At 42.3% G+C, this 21,575-nt stretch overlaps 1 protein-coding gene across 2 annotated transcripts in view; it reads left to right on the forward strand.

Moving 5' to 3' along the window:
- The first annotated feature begins 1,377 nt into the window (after nucleotides 1–1,377).
- The window catches only part of LOC308289044 (AN1-type zinc finger protein 3 homolog), a 35,741-nt gene continuing 15,543 nt past the window's right edge, over nucleotides 1,378–21,575 (forward strand). Inside the window, exons 1-3 of one of the 2 annotated variants that reach the window (XM_080730578.1) lie at nucleotides 1,378–1,704; nucleotides 14,628–14,668; nucleotides 15,964–16,155. In XM_080730578.1, the coding sequence (XP_080586704.1) occupies nucleotides 1,628–1,704; nucleotides 14,628–14,668; nucleotides 15,964–16,155 (310 nt within the window). In that variant the 5' untranslated portion in view covers nucleotides 1,378–1,627. Of the gene's footprint in view, nucleotides 1,705–14,416; nucleotides 14,492–14,627; nucleotides 14,669–15,963; nucleotides 16,156–21,575 lie in introns of those variants that run through there. The other variant, XM_080730579.1, reaches the window with a different exon arrangement.

Below are 21,575 nucleotides of genomic sequence, written 5' to 3' on the forward strand. Positions count from 1 at the left end.
CCTCAAAATTAACTAACATAGTTATTTTTCGTTCTTTTTTTAACCATAATATCTGAAGGTCTTTGGCATCAAACACGATACACGTGCATATATCTCGTTATTATGTTTTTTAATGGGCCGTTCTGTTCGTAACAGTTATCTCCATACATGGAGTTCCGTGCTCATACATCCATGATACATACACAAAAAGCCAGACATAGCCTAAATTAGATTTTTATTTGTATTTATATTTTTTGAAACATTTTAACAACACAAATCTGTATCTTGTATGAGGGTCCCTGGCACAGAACATTTTCAAATGGGGGTCCGCGACCAAATACACATTAATTCATGTCATTGTCAGGGGCCTTGACATGAAAAAGTTTGAGAAGCACTGCTCTACATTCACAACAGTGTAGTCAGTGTGTGTGTGTGTGTGTGTGTGTGTGTGTGTGTGTGTGTGTGTGTGTGTGTGTGTGTGTGTGTAGGCCTATCTGGCTTTCCATATGTGTGTGTGTGTGTGTGTGTGTGTGTGTGTGTGTGTGTGTGTGTGTGTGTGTGTGAGTGGGCTCCCTGACTGTTTGCAGGAAGATAGTATTGAATGGATCATACCATGTTAACCAGGGGAGCCGAAAACATTACCAACACAAACGCCAACCAATTTAAAGCCCTTGTTAAAAGTTGGTAAGTAAAATATGTTGAGCTTTAGTGTAAAAAAATAATAAAATACATGTATAATTACAAGTAATTTTCCAACATCGAGACGGAGCCTGGAGTTTAACGTTTGACTTGCAGGAAGCATTCCCCTCTCCCCGCAGTGGTTGGTTCCTCCCTCCCTCCAGCTGACCGGCCCTGCTGGATGGTAGAGATGGGATTTATGGTTCTTTGAAGTGAGCCGGATCTCTGGGATCCGTTCCTTTCAAAAAGCCGTCAAAAGACTGTCTCGTTTTAGTTACTTTGTAGATTTTGATTATGAATTTATGATTACAAATTAGGCTACTTAAACCCTAACCTCGCGTCACCAGGCTTTCTGCTATACAAGCTGCCATTTGAAAATAGCCGATCTAGGATCTACAAGCTTAGCTCACAATGCGTCGCAACTATTTTTGAAAGATTTTTCTAGATTTTATTCATTGGAAAACTTGTGAAATGGGACATTCTGTGTATAATGAGTACTTTCTACTATTGGTACTTATGTAGCCTACATTACATTTTGAATTCCGAACTTCTACTTGTGGCAGAGTATTTCAACATTGCAGTATTGATACTTTTACTTAAGAATTTGAGTACTTTTACACCACTGTTCATTAAAAAGGAACCGGATCCCATCGTTCATTTCAAAGAGCCGTTCAAAAGACACGATTCGTTCGCGAGCGTCTCATCTCTACTGGATGGATGTTGTCTGTCCGTCGTTTTAGTCCAGCTGTCATCATTTCTACACATTTATACCGGCTTTAAGTGCCATTGTCTCCGGGGCCGCACGTGTCGGCGAGGCGTCGACCCTTTAAAAGAGACATTTGAACCGTCGTTTAAAACGAACCAAACTAAAGGAAACCTTAAACAAAAAATAACGATCGAAACGAGCCGAGGCCCCAAGCCGCGTCCCCGGATTCACCTGCGCTGCTACGCCGAGACCGAAGAGAGCGACATGGGGGACACGGGCAGCGAGCGCAGCAAGCCTCCCAGTAACGCTGCCCCCCCACGCTGTCCCTGTGGGTTCTGGGGGTAAGAACAACAATAATAACAACCTGTTTGTGTGGGTGTGGGTGGGTGTCTCGGCTAGCTTTGGTCGCTAGCCAGTAGCCACCAGCACCAACGCTAGCAGATCAAGATGAGCTGGTTGTAACTCTCCCCTCTCCTCATTGTTTTGTACTGTTAGCTGCTAAGCTGGCTGGCTAGCTATCCCAAGTCATTCCTTGCTACGGTACTCCAAGGGCCAAGGACCCCCTTAGCTGAGAGAGAGAGAGAGAGAGAGAGAGAGATGAAGCAGGGACCCCCAGATTCCATATAGTTTCATTGTTTGACAGCATTATCAGCATTGTATTTTGGATTCATGTCAATTTGTGTTTTCAGATATTTAACCACTTGAACCATTGACCTTTCACTCTGTACTTAGTCTGCTCTTTCCCCCCTCTACACCAAAGCTCTTTGCCGAAAATAGCAGATCTACATCTGCTATTTTTGGCTACAGTTCTCAGACTATGGACGTTATGGTTCAAGTGGTTAATATAAAAAAGGAGAAAAGTTTCTATCGTTCAAAGATTTGGAGGACCCCCTAGGGGTCCTGGACCCCCTGTTGAAGACCCCTGCCTTACTACTGTACTCTGTCTGAAGCCTGGGGAGGTTCAGCTTTGCCAGGTGGTGTTGTCACGACAGCAGGTGTGACAAATGATTGATTGACAACCGTGTATATGAAACCTAAAATAGTTGACATTAACTAGGCTAGGCCTACAATATATGATATAGTTATAACGTGTAGTAGGTAGGTATTTAGGTTGTAGTTGTATACTGTATCAACTCAATAGATTTGAAAGCAACACCACAGTCAGGTCAGCAATGGCTTTGTTAGTTTTTGACTGTCATCGTTTTGAGTTGGTATGTACTAGGCCAGTGGTCCTTGAAGTGGGGTCCAGGGACCCTCTGGGTTTCTTGATGCGGTTCCAAATGGACCCTTACAGGTCCGGTCCATAACTCCATTTGGTTCCATTTACGAATATGCTCGAGTTATTATGAGGGTCCTTGAAATTAAAAAGTTAAGAGAACCAGCTGTCAAGCTAGCTTGCTGTGTGGTTGGATAGAGGACCCTGCTTCCCCAAAAGTGCCTTGACAGAGGAGTTAAAGCTCTCAAGAGGCCCAGCCCCTTGTTTGTACAATGATCTGAAAAACACATGGGGGGGAAGTGAGGGTGCCTACTGCCCTCTGGCAAGCACAGGCAACCCAACTGTTGCAATGACTGAGTCATTTTGGCTGCTACAGTATGGCCGTGTCACTCTGAGCACCTTGAGAGGATATTAAGCAAGACGATATTCTGTAGTTATGATGTCTCATATCATGGCAACTAGGGTTGTTTACAGCCAAACCTTACCGGCCAGTAATATCTAGCTATGTGTCAGTGTTGTCTAGTTACTTGACCCACTTAACTTACTTGACCCCTGTCAATTTGTATGATCACCATAACTTCTACACTGTAAATCCGAGTGTGACCCTTTACCCATATTATGAGGGAGGGCAAGCTCTCTGAGCGTCCTCGTCTTGAAGACACGTCCTCACGGTGAAGACGCGTCCTCACGGGAGGGCGGTGCGTCCTCCAAAAGACGACGCTCGGAGATCTCGCCCTTATGTGTGATAGCTCAAGTAGGGATGGGACGATACGCGATATTATCATATATCGTGATAAAAAACACTCATGTATCGTGGACATTTAATTTATCGTGATGACGTCCTCCGTCATGCACTGGGATCAATTCAGCCTTTATTTGCCAAGCTGCATATCCGTTACCATTTAAACCCTCTATAATTGGTAAATGGTACTTATAATATACGTACTTGATACAGTCTTTTTTTCACTCTCTATGTCTTTGCCAAAAAATAGTTGATCTACAAGCTCACAACGTGTTGTGAGCTTGTAGATCTGCTATTTTCTGGGGGGGGGGGGGGGGACAATCCGCCCTCTAGATATATTGGGGACTAGATATATTAGGGACTTTAAGCGAGGACGGCTAAGGCAGTCCGCTCCGGTAGATAAACCTCGATAGATAAACCTGCTTGCCGTCCTACTAGGGCAGTCCTACTAGGACTGCTACATAGACGCGTCAACATGGGAACCAAAGAGTTCAGTAAAAGGGGTGGGAACCTGTCGCCGACGGCTATTTAGCGATTTTGACTGCTACAGCGATTGGTCATAGCAGCTGTACTTCTGCCTAGCGGAAAGGTCCTGAAAACCGTCTTTGCTTAAACTCCCTATAACTCTGGTGTAGCCTCTATATCAGGGGTGTTCAATGGGGGGTCCGGGACCCCAAGGGGGTCCTCAGAGTTACTACAGGGGGTCCGCCAAATCCTTATGTGATGGGGAACATTAGTTGAAAATGGCAGCTCTACAAGCTCACAACGTCTTGCAGATGTTAAGGGAGCTTGTAGATCGGCTATTTTCGGGGAGTTGGTGTAGAGGGGGAAAAGAGCAGACCAAGTAGAGCCAACAGTCAAGTTGACTAAATATTGAGGGTTTAAAAGGTTAACTATCTGAAAATACACATTAGCTTTAATCTATGAAAAAGTTTAATCTGCGACACACATTTATAAAATATGTAGTGGGGGGGTCTGCCCCATCTCTCTCTCTCTCAGCTAATGAAGACCCCTGCTCTATATATTGGGTGTGAATAAGTGTAAATATTTTGTTGTTTTACTCAAACTTTTCAAATGCTCAATTGGTACACTGCCAAATATTAAACACACTAGAAAGAGGCTGTAAACAAAGTAGTTGAAATCTATAATATATCATTGAACAATTATTTTTGAAATAGCTTTGTTGTCCTGTACACGTTTCTCTCGCCAGGCCAAAGGCGTGACAGGGACTATGTTTTGCAACCCGTCCGTCCGTGTGTTCGTCCATCTGTGAACAGCTAATAAATCTCCGGCACCATTGGACTGAAACTGTGCAGTGTGCACACACACACCATGGATGCTAGAGCAGAACCTCTGCCCCACAGATTTCACATCGGCCTGTTGCAGCGCCACCAGGAGGCCGATGTTTGCAAAACACATTTATTTTATATTACTCACATCGGTACACATTATCTCATTAGTCATGTGATCAAGACGGATCTGTCTGATTTTTTATTTTATTTTTACATTCCATCCTGATGGGCGAATTCCAAACATTGCTGGCCCACAATGACCTACAGTTTATAATCAACTAAATTGATTTGTCTGATTAACCACATACATTCATAATACTATAATAATACTGAATTTGGTAGTTTACTGAATTTTGCCTACCTACCTGAAGTTTGCAATGCGTTGCGATGTGTCACTTGAGCTTGTAGATCGACTATTTTCTCTATTTTCGACTATTTTCAAAAAGGTTAATTTATCTAAATTGAGGCAAAAACAGGGATCTAGATTTAAAGTCATATCGCCCAGCCACAGTAGGCTCTCACACTAGCCAACTAACAGCACCAAAAGGACTGTGATTGGCATCTCACATGGTGTTATATTGGCCAGAACCAACTGTGTCATATGTGTAATGTGCTTGATGCAGCGTGAAATAGGCTCTTCAATTCCCAAGTTGAAATACCCCAGATTTGCCAGTTGAGTTTGAAAATTAGATCCATTTCAAGTGGGAGATCAGGATAAGATGGGCACATTTGCAGTTTGCACTGTGCAAAAAAAAAAGAAGGAATTTCCCTGTGGGGATTTGTAAAAGGTAATGTCTTTACTCTGCAGGTGAGTGGACATTCTATGGGTTTGAGGCAGGTGTTGAATGTGAAGTGCCTGCTTGCCAGTGGCCAGTCACCAAGACATAATGTGAAGCAATCTCTTAGCAGAAATATAAGACTGGTTTCCCAAAGTAGGGTCCCCCACTCCCCAGCTAAAATGTTGATAGTTAAAAACCAAATGGACCCTTCCAGGTATGTAACTCTTGAGAGTGTACAAATATTACGTGTTAAATGTTAAACGGGTTACAGTTTGTACTAGGGATGGGACGATACGCGATATTATCGTTTATCGTGATAAAAACCACTCACGGTAATCGTATCGTGGAGATTGAATTTATCGTGATATCGTCCTCTTGTCATGCACTGGGATCAATTCACCTTTTATTTGCCGAGCTGCATATCTGGTACCACTTAAACCCTCTATTATTGGTAAAAGGAACTTATAATACGTACTTGATAGTCTTTTTTTCACTATCAAATGTCTTTGCCAAAAAATAGCCGATATACAAGCTCACGCGTTGTGAGCTTGTAGATCGGCTATTTTTTGGCAAATGTCCAGCCCCAGGATAATGGATTTTGATTATCGTGATAATACAGTAAATCGTGATTTCTTTTGTCACAATAATCGTGATATGACATTTTCATATCGTGTTATCGTCCCATCCCTAGTTTGTACTAGGGATGTGCCGAATACAAAATTATTGGCCGAAACCGAATACCGAATAGTGGAAACATTCCGCCGAAAACCGAATACCGAATAGCCGAATATTATTAATATATATTATGCGCATAATGTATTTTTATTACCATTTTTGTACCATTTGTTGTAAAGCTACCTTATTATGGCAAACGTGATTATGTCAAAACTATAATAATAATAATAATCACCATTATCAGGGCTCAAAATTAACTTTTTGATTACATGATTTGAACATACCATATCACGTACAGTATGTCATTATCAGCCCTACATTTATCATTGAACTTATTCTTTATGCCCAAATGATTGTATATTTTTTTTTAGCAGTTATAGAAATATTAGAACTTGATATCAAGGTGCCCACTCCTCCTTAGTGCCCACTCTTCCTAGCGTCTGTCCCTCATCTATCCATCTAACTACAGAGTCCAGACAGGACCCTACATCTCACATCTTTTTTACTAGCCATGTGCCTATAGCCCCCGCCCCCCCCCCCCCCCCCCCCACACACCACACACGCACGCACACACACACACACACACACACACACACACACACACACACACACACACACACACACACACACACACACACACACACACAGTGTGTGTCTCCATCTCTCTCTGGAAGAGGTTGTACATGAACTCAGCAGCCAAACCGAGACGCTCGCTGACAAACACTCTGACAAGCTTCACACAACTAACACCAGTGACAGAGACGACATCCTTATGCATGGTTGTTGTTAGCCCTTAGCACTGACTAGTGCTATGCTCTGTAGCAACAAAGGATTGACAAACAGCACTCAACTAACTGCTATCTTTGTCAATCAAAATCGCGGAGGCTCTGCTCCTGCTCAATGAACACTTTAACGAGCTTGACGGAGGCACGCTGCCTGTCACGGAGCTAAGCTTACACAACGAGCGACAGGTCGCAATGTAGGCTACACTCGTTAGCCGGCAGCTGCGCAGACTAGTGAAGTGAAGTGAATGCGAGACGGAGTGAGTGAGTGAGTGAGGGAGGGGGGAGAGAGAGAGAATGTTTACTGATGCTGCGGCTGCTTTTTGAGAGATTATACTGGACCCCTGTTCTTCACACTATTCGGTGCTATACTATTCGGTTTTAAAAACTATACGGCCGAAAACCGAAAATGCATTTTTAGCCATTTTCGGCCGAAGATTTTCGGTGCCGAATATTCGGCCTCATTCCTAGTTTGTACACTCTTGGAGTTATGGTCATCTTTGGCCCGATGCATTACCAACTGGAGGTCCTTGAAATGTAAAAGTTTTGAGAAGTGTTGTTGTAAGAGACTTAAGCGGTTAACGAATAATGGAAGAGAGGAGGGAAATGTTCTGTCACGTGTCTGATAAAGAATGTTAACTGCGGGCCGGGCTCCCATCATCACCACCTGCACACGTGACCCCCTCCCCCCAACACACACACACACACACACACACACACACACACACACACACACACACACACACACACACACACACACACACACCTGCATGCCATCGCCTGTACAACTGGTTTATCCCAGTTTGTTTTTACAACATCTGTCATGTGTACGGGGGGGGGGGGGGTATACTGTACATTACACGTTTAAACCAGTGGTTCTCAAACTTTTTCATGTCAAGGACCCCCAAATGAAATATGCATTTGCCCATATTTTGTGCAAGGGACCCCCATACAATATTTGTGTTGTTAAAATGTTTCAAAAATATTGTCATTTTTCACTTGTCGATGTAGGGTTAAAGTGGTTAACGATTTGTATTAACCGGTTTTGTTGTGGTTGACCACTGCTCTAATCAATAGTACAGGTATACGCCACTTTGGTCAGTAAGGGGTGCAAAGAGCAATGGGTCGGTCACAGACTCAGTTCTCAATATCACAATTATACATGTGGAAAAATGTCAAACTCCTGAATAAAATGTTCAGCTCAGATTCTATAAATGAGAATCATTTTAGGGAAAGTCAGTAACATTTTTCTGGCATGAATCGTTTGGTCCATGGGGGTTGTTAAGGCAAAATGGCAGTGGCACAGAGTTCAAAGTGACTGAGTGATCACTTTTATTCTGTGTTGAATAATTTCTGCCCAGTTGGGAGTGGTCGCTGCCAGATAATAGCTTTCCCTCTCATATGGTGAAACCATGGCATTTACCCAGTGAGCGGTGCCTTAAGCGCCATTCCCCCCAGGCACCATAACTATAAAGATAATATAACTATCGTTCACCATTGTGTTTTTTTTTATAGTTGGTGTGAACACTGACAGCCACTTGATTTTAAAACTATGCTTTTGTCGTTAGTACAAAAGTAGTAGTTGAAGAAGAACCACGTGCTAGAGGAACTGGCTTTTAAAATAGAGCTGATGCAACAGGGGAATGCAAATATTGATGTGGTCAGAACCATCATGTATACAAGTGACTTTCTAAAGAGTTTTGACCAGTTAAAGGCCTATTATAAAAGTGTCGTCAGAAGAATGCCAACGGTGTGGTGGCTAAATAATTTGACTTTGTCGTAAATGTGGTGAGATTAATGATGGGTGCCTTCTTTAGCTACAGTAGGTCAGATGTTAACTTGCACCTGATCCATTTCTCATGCTGATATTTTACGGGACACAATCACATACATGCCCAAATATGTCGGGTCTCCGACAAGCGGGTGTTAATATCAGTGAGTAACAGTTGATCTTTCATGAAGTATACTTGTCATGAGCCCAAAGGCTATTGGCTCTTCTCAAATGTGAAGCTCAAAGTGGGGCCCAGGGACCCTCAGGGGTCCTTAAAGGGATAGTCACTCCTTAAAAACTTCCTGGAGACTTGAATTCATGGATATATTTTTTGTCACATTCCTAAGCCAATAATCCGAGGAGATTCTTTGTGGGAACAAAGCAGGCACATTTTGTCTCTATAGGGAACCCCTGCTGGTCATCACATTATTGAGAACCGAAGTACTAAGTACATCAATAGGATGATCAGACTTAGGCTGCAGCTCATACAAAAAGGCAATAAAGAAAATCACACCTAGTGTGACGTGAGCAGTGCCATTTTTGAGTTGAGTTAATTTCATCAATCATCAAGCATCGGGCAAAGCTTAGCCATTGTGACCCCGGGCGTACAAAAAACTTGAACAGCGTCCCTCTTTTGTCACCTCGCTAGGGCTGCCCCGAATATTACATTTTACATGACGATTAATTGTCACTCAAATAATCACGATTAACGATTAAATTGTGTATTTGTTGTTGACACTTACATTTCTGTTGAAGTTGCACATGGCAATCATGACACATAACTTAAATATACAAAGAAATTACTGACATTTGACAATTTTATACTTAAAAGAGAACATTGATAGTTGAAATAGCCACAACGCGTTGTGAGCTTGTAGATCTGCTATTTCCACTACTTTTTGAAAGTGTTTGTAACTATATTAACATTTCTCAACATGAAAACGATTATGATGATTATGCAAAATAATTGCATTACCTCAAATAACTGCGATTATGTAATAATTGTGACAGCTCTACACCTCGCTGGTTCTATCTTTTTTGTAGCCCCTCTCGGGACCCTTAAATTACCTTTTTTTTTGTATTTGGAAGACGGTATTTAGGGTCCCTTGCTCCTTAGTTCACTCTTCCTGATACGCAACGCTACCACTGTCTGGTCTCGGACGAATACAGCGTCGCTCAGATGTTGTTGAGATTCTTTAAAGATACCCAGAACTGCACTAGGAGACTGCGGAAACGTGTGCGAAGCGGCGCTAATCGGCGATGCTGTTATGTATTTTTAATCTATTTGTGAAAATTTAGCAGCTTTTTCCAAACTGTCTCTCGCTTCCACATTACGTCACATGTCCCGCATCCCCGTGGTGTGGTTGGCTACGTTCCTGCCTCTGATCTATCAGATACAGGCTGACACTACCAGCTAGCCAAAAGACACCGCGGGGAGGCGGGACATGTGACGTAATGAGGAAGCGAGAGACAGTTTGAAAAAAGCAGCAAAATATTCCCAAATGGATTAAAAATACATAACGGCATCGCCGATTAGCGCCGCTTCGCACACGTTTCCGCGGTCTCCTAGTGCAGTTCTGGGTATCTTTAAAGAATCTCAACAACATCTGAGCGACACTGTATTCGTCCGAGACCAGACAGTGGTAGCGTTGCGTATCAGAGAGACCCAACCAAGGAGCAAGTGACTGTATTTACCAATATAAAATATCAAAATATAAAAAATGGTAAATTCAGAAACGTAAGGGGCTATCTTTTTTAGTGGTTTCTGATATCTGTGAAGCGGCAGGCGCACTCGGCTCGACCCTGTGCGGTTTTGATTGGTGTCTCAGGATGTGTCTCGGAAGCCTTAATTGCGTTTGACATTTAACTGGAGATGTAAAATTAATCCCTGCTTTCCCACTTTAGTTATCCCCCCCTCCCCCCCTTGAGAGCGGCCGGCTTGATTGGCTCCGAGTGATCCGAGACATGGGAGCCAAGGGGAAGGAAGGGGAGTGGAAAAGTTAAAATGAAAGGACAAAGAGGCTTGTTTGCCTTTTATTTATTTCCACCCCACTTGTCGCCTTTATTCTCTCAACTTGGCATCAGGAATGAGTCTCTGGGAGTCTTAATGACCCTCTTGCGGCACACAGGTTCTTGGTGAATGGATGTTATACAATTGGAGAGCGCCAAGCTCGGTTTGGATTCTAAATTGAACTTTAATGAAGCTAGGATGATTAAGGTCTCGGTCTTACCTGCTGGTGTTAGTGGACGGGACAAATGTTCAATATCAAATGTTCTTCTAATACAGATTGCTTATTTGTGTTGTGCAGACCCCATCGGAGAGAAATGTTAGTCAATGAAACTACCAGTTTATATTCTGTAGAACCAAGCCTAATGTTATCAGCGCTGAATGAAGGTTGGCAGCATTGTCCTTGCAGGTGTGTGTTGTTTGTATTGGCTGTGTAAGGAGGGTCTGTGTGGCTGTTTATCTGCAGTGCACTTTGTAGCCTAAACGCGTGTTCCATTTGTTTCTAACCACTCCACGGCTACATGATTTGAAGAGTAGCAAAATCCTGTGCATTCCTCATTATGGAGCACCAGAATACAATTATTTCTGTACAGTGCCTCCCAGACAAATGGCATATTTCTTAGCTGGGTGGGTAATGTCATGCCTACCATATACCACAAATTAATATATACTACCTATACATGTATTAAAAGTGCCCACAACACATCCCATTGCGACCCGTTGTGAGCTCATAGATGGGATATTTTCACAAATTGTCATACGTGGTTAACAGACTGTGGAGGTGTCTCCTGTGCTCTCGGCTGGCTGACAGGGCAGTATTGTGGGTGTACTGGCCTGGCCAGCTCCCAGGAGCAGCACTACAAACGTGTGTAACCTTCTGTTCACTTTAACTGCTCCCACAGGCCATTGCTGTAAGTAAGGATGCTCTCTTGTACAACATCCCTGTTTAAATACAAGGAGAGAAGCCAAGCAATCTCTGTGTGTAATATTATGGGTTTCAGATTTCATTCTAACAGGGATTCCTGAGTTTGAAATGATCATACCTGCCTACCAATGATGTCACTGTAGGTGGGTTTGTGAACTGCCCAGTGTCCACACAGCCCTCCTCTGAGACAAAGACAAGAGTAGACAAAACTGGTTCGACATTACAATGAGCATGAGTGAGGAGTGAGGACCAATTATATGAGGAGTTGAAGTAGGGGTGGCCGATGTGGAAAAATACAATATCACAATATTTTCCCAAGCTGTATCACGATACACAATCTGTATCACGATACAAATATATGGACCCTTATGGGTCAATTTAGAAAAAAAGTTCCCCCCCTTCTGTGTTGTCTAGAACTGGAGGATTGATTTTGGGGTTTGTATTGTAAAGTACAACGGTGTGATGTCATCAAGTTGTACTTTACAATACAAACCCCAAAATCAATCCAACAGTTCTAGGCAACACAGAAGGGTGGGAACTTTTTTTCTATTTCCACTCAACTCCTCTAAGGTATATTAATGACATAGTTCAATATTGAAAATGGGTGGTCCTCCCCTTTAACCACTTAAAATGAAGAAGAAAAATAGCAGATCTACAAGCTCACGATACTTTTGTTTCATCAATGAAGTATGATTAGGGCTGTCACAATTATTACATAATCGTCTAATCGCAATTAATTTACATAATCGCAATTATTTTGTCATAATTGTCATAATCGTTTACATGTTGAAATGTTCATATTTTCAAAAATAGTGGAAATAGCAGATCTACAAGCTTACACTGCGTCGCGACGCGTTGTGAGCTTGTACAGTAGATCGGCTATTCCCACTATCAATGTTCTTTTTCAAAGTATAAATTTGTCAAATATGCAAGTAGTTTCTTCAACTTCAATGCCTACAAGCCAATTAAATTGTTGATCGCAATTATTTGAGTGACAATTAATTGTCATGTAAAATGTCATATCGTGTCAGCCCTAAGTATGATGAAGCATTAATTTACTAAAAAACATAAAAAGTAGAACAATGTAGATACAAGGTTTCTGCCCGACAGCAATGATATGCCATCTTTCCGCCTGTCAGTCAAACCGTGGTGGCAGGATGCAGTCATTGCCAATCAGAAGCTGTCACATTAGCACAGCAGCGGTAGGCTGACTATGAGCATTGACTGATTGCCTAGGAAACTGCCCAGTCCGGGGCCACAGTGACAAGCACACAATGCGCTAATGTCTTGTTTCTTTTTCTTCCTGTCTGTCTGTCTGTCTGTCTACCCTCTCTGTGTGTGGCTGTCACATTCCACAATCCACACTCTTTACATTTCTGACGCTGCGTCGATTTTTCTCACTCTTTAATTGACCAATGATTTTGATTACCTTTGATCAAGAGGAAGATGACAGGAAATTGTTTGTTGTTTACTGGTGGTTGACTTCATGCCCACCTGCCGTGGTGGAAAGCAATTAAGTACATTTACTCAAGCACTGTGCTTGAGTTAAATTTTGTGGTGCTTTTACTTGAGTTGTAATTTTTCTACTTTAATATACTACACTACATCTCAGAGGCAAACAAAAATACCCTTTACTCTACTACAATTTATTTGTAAACTTTAGTTTCTTTGTAACATTTTCAGAGTTGTATTATTAATACGAGACATGCATCAACCACTTAAGCCCTATTTTAAACTTGCGACACGTTGTGAGCTTTTAGATCAGCAATTTTTGAACAAGTTGGACAGATTTTGAACACTTTTTTTGCGAACTTAGTGAAGTATATTTTGATGCCAATTTACATTTTAACTCAAGTACATTACTCAAGTAATGCGGGAGTTTTACTTATAACAGTGTATCTCTACACTGTGGTATTGCTACTTTTACTTTAGTAAAATGCAATCTGGCTACCGCGGGTCTCCTCCTCCCCTTGGTGTGTCCGGGGTGACGGACAGACAGACTGGAGGGTTTTTGACTGTTGCAGGCAGAGTGGACCCTGCATTTAGAAACGGGGACAAGGGTGTGCAGCCGAGCGCCCAAAATAAATAGGATGTGACTGATAGCAGTGACCGTCACGCCCGCTGTGCCCAAAGTGTCCGCTCAGACTTCTATCTAGAGAGTTGCACCGAGGAAAGATAACCGCTGCCAATTTTTATAATTGGGAGAAAAAGTAAAAATATGTCATTTCTCTGTGAATGGTTATTATTTAATGACGGTGGTGCTTGTAAAATGTGGTTGAATCAACTTTTGATGTAAAACTCAGTGGTAATTAAACACCTTCCTGTCAAGGACCCCCACATTGATAATATTGATTAAGCAATGGATTAACCAGAGTTGATCATATTTTCAGAGGAGCAAGTATCATGAAAATCTGTCCATCTATTCTCGATTCTGACCTTAACCTTTCATTTAGTTAATCATCCGTTCTGCAGTTGTTTTGTTAGCAGTCAGACCTTGACCTTGGTTGTGACCAACCATACAAATGTTGGACAAAAAAGTTTCATTGACCGTTCAGTCTTTCCAAGTTGCCTGAAAATCTGCCCCTCCGTCCTCAAATTATCTTGCAAATTAGCAGACAGGACTGATGGGGTAAACAAACATTGTGCTAAAATTACCCATGTTCAAGGCTATTTGTACAGCATGGCTGTGTGTGTGTGTGTGTGTGTGTGTGTGTGTGTGTGTGTGTGTGTGTGTGTGTGTGTGTGTGTGTGTGTGTGTGTGTGTGTGTGTGTGTGTGTGTGTGTGTGTGTGTGTGTGTGTGTGTGTGTGTGTGTGTGTGTGTGTGTGTGTGTGTGTGTGTGTGTGTGTGTGTGTGTGTGTGTGTGTGTGTGTGTGTGTGTGGCTAATTTCACAAATCACCGGGACCGATCAGTGACACATTTCTTGTACACACTGCCAGTTTGTACCGCTCTTTTGTTTTTCACGTTTTATATTTTTGGACATTTTAAACTTAGGTTGGGAGCCTAAATGTGGAGATTATAGCCTCCTGAGTTTTGCCATATTTGATTGACGCATGTTCTTTATCTGTCCTCAGGTCGAGCAAAACCATGAATCTCTGCTCGAAATGTTTCGCAGGTACGTCTTTATTGTTCTGTTGAACTTATTTATTGTTTTCCATTTGAGCTGAGCAGGAGAAATCTTTCTATGAGGCAGAGTCATGGGAAATCTTTCTAGAATTTGTTATGAATAGTGGTGCAAAGTGTTGGGAATTCCATGAATTGATTGCTGTTAAGTTAACCATATCGAATGATGATTGGTTATTTTCCTAAGAACCAGAATTCCCTTCACTATCTGTCAATCTGTCTGTATTCTCTGTAACATAAAAAGCTATTTGAGAAACAGAAATTTGCCATTTCTGGTCCTGTCAGTTATCTGCCTGTCTGTCTGTCAAAAAAAAAAAAAAAAGACAAATAAATAATAATAATAACACACACACAAAAAAATAAATACAAATAAAGTTAACCAAACCAATAATTCTTGAATCCTGTGCAAACACACAAGTAATTGACTTGACCTGTCAAAAAACAAAGTCAAAGAAAGCCAAGAGGACTGATTTTGGGAGCTTTAGCACTAGCAGCATTAACATAAGCCCTCTTGAAATTGTAAAAGGTGACAGTACAACTGCCCTTGGGCAAGGCACCTAACCCCAAAACTCTCCAGTGACAGTGTTTGGTTAGTGGTGTACTGGGCATCTCCCTAGTGTCAGAGTGTGTAACTAACTGTGTGAGTATAACGCAGGGCCCACTTGAAAGGGATAGGAATCTCAAAATGATTTACTCTGGTTAAACAAATGGTGAAACAGTTAATTGTTGGAATGTAACCACACTCTGGGGCTGGCAAAAACCGACATTTAGAACCAATAACTGATTTAATCTCTATATTGTAGGTTAATCGGATAATGGAGAACAATGATTTAATTTTTTCTCATACATCGAATCGACACAATATATTTTTTGAATAAGGGACTAAATCTATTACTCTGATTAACCACTTATAGGAGTAGTTCACCCCCAAAATGACATTTTTTCTATTGATTACTCATGCCATGGAGAGTAGAGTTCAATAATATTTTTAGTTTTTTGTCACATTCCTAAGACAAAAATTTGATTCGAGTAAATTTACCCCCATTGATTCCGGATATCCAGAACGAATGGGGGTAAATTTACTGTTATCACATGCGAATGCGACAAAAAACTAAAAATATTATTGAACTCTAGTCTCCATGGCGTGACTAATCGATAGAAAAAAAGTCATTTTGGGGGTGAACTACTCCTTTAAGCCCTGTATTATACGCTGTTGTACAAAAAGTTTTAAATAATTGCCCTGCCACACACACACAACACAACGTGTTTTCACTTGTGTTCACCCAGACATTGAGAAGAAACAGCCAGATGAGGACTGTGCCCCGAAGCCTGTCCCCAGCTCCAGTAGCAGCCAATCAGATGTCTTCTATAACGAGACAAAAAGCAGCAGTAGCAGCCAGTCCCCGATGTCCACCACCACTACCTCAGAGGAACCTTCGCCAGCCGAGTCCACGACTCCGTCTCTATCCACACTGGAGGGTAGGACAACGCTTCATATTTCAGACAATGATTCCCCTGTATTTTCCATCCGTGGACGCAAATTAGTAATTTCCTATCCATTTATTAATAGGGGTGTGCAATATGATAATAAACCGTGAACGATTAAAACGGCTCCACGATCTGCCTTTTCAGAGCGATGGTATAGGTCATGATACAGTCAGTACACATACATACGATGCTATAGGCAGGGGGGCAGGCGTCAGGATTTAAAATGAAGCAAACACGGAACTGAAAGTTCATTGGCCGCTAGTTGCGCTGTTATGGTACCAGAAGCAACATGTTCTCCATAGGATTCCATTCTATTCCCTCGAACTTTTACATTTTATTTTCTTACCTTAATAAACATTGTCATAAGTACTTTATGGTTCCTGTCGCTAGTTTAAAGCCTTGTTTTAATCACCATGATATGCGTTTTGTGAAAATATGGTCCAATTTATGTTATATTTGATGTTATAGCAGGGTATGCTGTAGGAGGGTCTTGTGATGGTTCTTCGTGTGCTTTATTTGGCAAGCTCAACACCACATTCTCCCAAGTATCCCTGGGGTTGCATGTGTGACTGTTGGCAGCCAATAGCATTCGAGATGGTACCATTTCTACCAATGAAGGTTGATTTCTACAATGATGGCGGCACCCATACAAGGGACAAAAAAGCGTTTTTCGCAGCATAGAAACCAATGGCTTAACACCGTCCATATTATTTTACAGTATATGGGTATAGGTCATGATACAGTCAGTACACATACTATTAGTTGCAGTTCTTTACCGTAATTTGTACTCCATCGCACAACTGTGTCGTTCGTCAAAAAGAACAGATCTACAAGCTCACAACGTGTCACAGGGATAGCGTGTTCATTATGGTGAAGACATGTGGCTGGACTCCCATGTGCAGTATATTGTAGGAGACACATGGATGTCTACACCACTGGTTTTCATTGTGGGGTCTGGAGACCCCCAGGGGTCCTTATTGGGGTTCCAGGGGATCCCCAGCTAAATTACTTAATACAGCATCAAAATAAGTTTAAACTCTTTATCCCTATGTACTATTTAAAAAATATATATATTTAAACAATGTGACATTTTGAATACTTTTGAAATTACAAATCCCTCCCTGTAAAAATATATTTTCAGATGGGGGTCTGTGACCAAACACATAATTTGTGGGTCATTCTTGACATGAAAATGTTTGAGAACCACTCGTCTACACCCAAGACCTACTGGACAGGAAGTGTACATGCACGGAGGGAATCGACATAACGATTGAATTGAGAAAAATGAAAGGGATCAAAAGAGGAAAAGACTCACAAACAAGCAAGCCAACAACAAAAGCCATGTAGACAACCGTATACAAACATTACCCAGACATTTTCTCTCATAATGCTGTGTATTGCTCTGTGTGAGAGGTGCCATCACCTCTCTCCCCTGCTGTTTGGTTTCTCGGACTGGTAGTCATTGGCCACTTTTCCCTGGTAGCTTCAGTCCATAACGCTGCTGGCAGGGTAGGTTCCCTGCAGGGAAGGCCGGGGCTGAACTCTCTATAAACTACATGCTATATGTAACACATTTCCTTAAGTGGACTGTTTCAGGCCTTGTGCACCAGAGGTTCTCAAACAGAAAGACAGCCACCTGAAAAAATGTTGAGCCAGGGAACCCAAGAATGGAAGATTTGTGTTAAAACAATGAAGAAATTCTAAATTGTTCAAATGTTTTCAAAATTTTTCATCAAAATAGACAATCTACAAGCTCACATCACACCACATTGTAGAGCTTCTTCTATTTTTGAATGGGGTTAAAGTGGTTGAACTGATCGGAATGCTATATTAACAAATTCTGCTGATGACATTGACCCCTTTCCTGGGGTCCCCGGACCCCACTTTTAGAAGCACTGATATATACATCGTGATGTGTGTGTACAGTAGAGAGAGAGAGAAGGAATGGGTAATATGGTCTTACAGGCAGTTACGTATAATAAGTCATGGTGATCTAAAAAACAAATCCAAACCGTTATTGGTTAATTGTCTCCGCCAGGCCGAAGGCATGGCCGAGACTATGTTTTGCACCCGGAACAGAAAGGCCTCACAATCACATGGGCTTTTTGTAGCACCACCATGAGGCAGATTTTTGCAAAACTAATTTTTTGACAGTATTCCTACATATTTTGTCCAAAAATCACGCAAATCGGTAGACAGTATCTCTATAGTCATGTGACAACATGGATCTCTCTGATTTTCTATATTCCATCCTGTTTGGCTAAGTTTGGCTTCCTGAGTTTGCAGGTTTTCAGTTTGGAAGAAAATACCTCAAATCATGAACGCCTGATATCTAAATGTAACGGCAAGCGGGCAAGTCCCGGAAAAGACGTGCTGTGATTGGCCAGGCGTCATTTGAATGGCAGCCTTGCGAGGGCCCTCCCCTACTAATACAGACTGAATGCCGTTCCCAGCACCTGCCTCCATGGCTTAGTGGATTGGTCTCTATGATTCCAATCCATGGACCCTGGGTTCGTATCCCGGTCGTGCCACTTTTTCTCGCTTCACCCCACGGAGGTTAGGTTTAGGGTTAGGGGTAGAGTTGGGTTGTCGAAAAGATAACATATAGACATAGTCACATAGCGACATTGCGGCTCAAAGGGACTGTAGTGCCTTGGACTGCTGCAGGCCAATCACACGCTGGCAGGGTGGGGCATGCACACTTGCCGTTACGAAAAAAATCATGCATCATGACACAGCTTGCGATTTGTGTGAAATTACCACTAGGCCAAGAAAGAAATGCCACTTGAAAATTGTTAAATTGGAGGAAGATGGGTTCAAAGTCTTGCCCACTAATCAGCTTGATGTTGCAGTACAAGGCGTAAAAAACAGCTCCTGTAGGATTTTCTTTGCAGATCATGGTTCTAGAGTCCAAACTATGAGAAAATTATGGGAGTCACATTTTCAGGACCCCTGCCCACTTGTTGGACCTCCCAGAACAGTACACCAGCCATTTAATGTCTGATTTACATAATGTTCAAGTTTTTTTGTAGGTTTTAAAACATTCGGATTTGATTTGTGACACTTTTAATGTAGCCAGAATAACCTTTCTGACTTCTGGTTGGGGTCTTCCCTCACCTGGGACCCCCCCGACTGACCCCTGTGCCCATCTCACCTGGGACCCCCCGGACTGACCCCTGTGTCTATCTCAGTACTCATTACATTCCTCGCTCTGCTCATGCCCCAGAACATTGTCAAATTAGATCATAATTGAAGCATAGAAATGAAGTTGCTCACCCAGCACCATAATCCCTCATTCCGGGTTTGGCCGCTCTGGTTTGATGTCATCATGGGTCCCATTCCCATGCACAGTAGTATCCTTTATGCGTCAAACTGCTTCAGTGCACATTTGTGCAAGCCCGTGAGTTGAGCCCATAGGCCGTAACCCTTTTAACTTGTTCATGTAGTGCAGCCCCAACTGGCCCAAACTTGCAACCCCAGATTTGACCACTTGGCAAACAGTCCTGGGGGCTTATTTTTAAACCAGGCTATTGCAGCTTTCTCCCAGAGCTGGCGATTGTAGTGACCGTTTTGCGCAGTAGAGGTGGCAGCTGTAGAGGCCCTGGCCTGGCTATATTTGTCCCGGTGGCACAGATAGAAGGGAAGCGATATGAAAGGTTATGTATTCAGAGGAGAAGGAAGACACTTACCGTTGCCAGGGCACGCTTCATCACTGTACACAAGACAAGGTTATTTGCTGGAGAGAAAAAAAAAGAGCTGCGGAGGCTCGCTGAATAGAGCCGTTATTAAATAGACCACAGGACAATGTGCAAGAAATGAAACCAGCTCGCTCACACTGCCCTGGTCCCTGCATTGTCGTTCAGGACACTTATGTCAGCACAATCCATGATGTATGAGCCGCATCACATGGCCCTAGTTCCAAGTTTATAGATGAAACAGTGTTTTTCTTTCTTTTTTTTTTAATCAAGGTTAAAACATGATGTTCAGCTTAGGGCTGAGCAACTTCAAATCGATGTCACCGTTATTTAAAACATTTGCCTCGAATTACGATTGATGAGCGATTATACATATTTAAAATAGTGAAAATAGCAGTTCTACAAACTCATGTTGAACTTGTAGATGATCAGCTTTAGGCTGCTATCAAAGCAAACCTTGGCTTCCATAACAGTGCTACAAGCTGATCAACTCCATGCCACCCACGTCCCATTGATGAAGTCATTTGTTCAAAAGTAGCCTAGACCGAACAGTTTTCAGATGGTCAAAATCTTTTTTTGGGGTCTTATGTACTATTTTTTGATTTTCATGAGATATTTACCATAATAATCAACATAAAAAAAGGTTTAAAATATTTCACTTGCACAATGAATCTAGATTATCGTATATGAATGTTTCACTTTTTGAATTATATTACGGAAGAAAATGAACTTTTCCGCAGTATTCCATTTTTTGATTGATCTGTGGAACGCATTTCGCTGGGGTCCCCTAAAACCCCCTCAAGGACCCCTGGGGGTCCCCTGGAACCCCTCAAGGACCCCTGGGGGTCCCCTAAAACCCCCTCAAGGACCCCTGGGGGTCCCCTGGAACCCCCTCAAGGACCCCACTTTGAGAACTACTGGTATACGTTGCATTTCCCCTCAGCTCGCCTTGCATCATGTACAGCTGAAGCCAGCCAATCACAACCATCCCTTCACGCTCCAAGTGTTCAATAGCTTGTTTCAAGTTCAGCTCATTCAAACCTCTTTCCCTCTGGGTCACATAGAAAAAGTCAGGCATGGGCCTGAGACACAGCCGCGACATTTTGACGGGACCTGCTCGATCACCTCTTTGAAAATGAATTACTAGGCGATGTGTGAAAATACCGTGCAGCAAGCAGCCTATGAAGCCTTCCGTATGAAAAGCTTCACTGTTTATGTTCGTGCCTTACAGTATGTCAGATTAACTCATTTACTGCCAGCTTCTTTTCAGGTAAAATTGCGACAGTTTTCTTACCTTTTCAACGTGGGCGCGTGCGTGTCCATGCACGCCACGTGACGTTAACGAAAGCCAAAAAACGCATGCAAAACAGAGTTACTGGATTTATCCCCATCGGTGTTTACAATGGAAACGAACAGTAAGAAACAGAGCGCTTCGCGTTCCGGGTTACCGGCCTAATCCGAAAGTACAAAATAACTGGGCACTGAAACACGGCGATCGGATTGTGGATTGTTTTATAACAACAAATACAAAAGCATTTTGGCAGTTAAAAAGTAAAAACACTAGTACTGGGCGTTACTATCAGTGATTTTACCATGACCATTGTAAAGCGCATGCTTGTCATGGCGAACAATAGTAAGTGCTTGACTTTTCGGTTGGTGGACTTCAAAAATAATAAGAGTGCATTGTCAAGTTGTAGGAAAGTAAGCATCTCCAGT

The sequence above is a fragment of the Nannobrachium achirus genome (genome assembly GCF_963921795.1).
Source record: "Nannobrachium achirus genome assembly, chromosome: 7".
Taxonomy (NCBI): Eukaryota; Metazoa; Chordata; class Actinopteri; order Myctophiformes; family Myctophidae; genus Nannobrachium; species Nannobrachium achirus.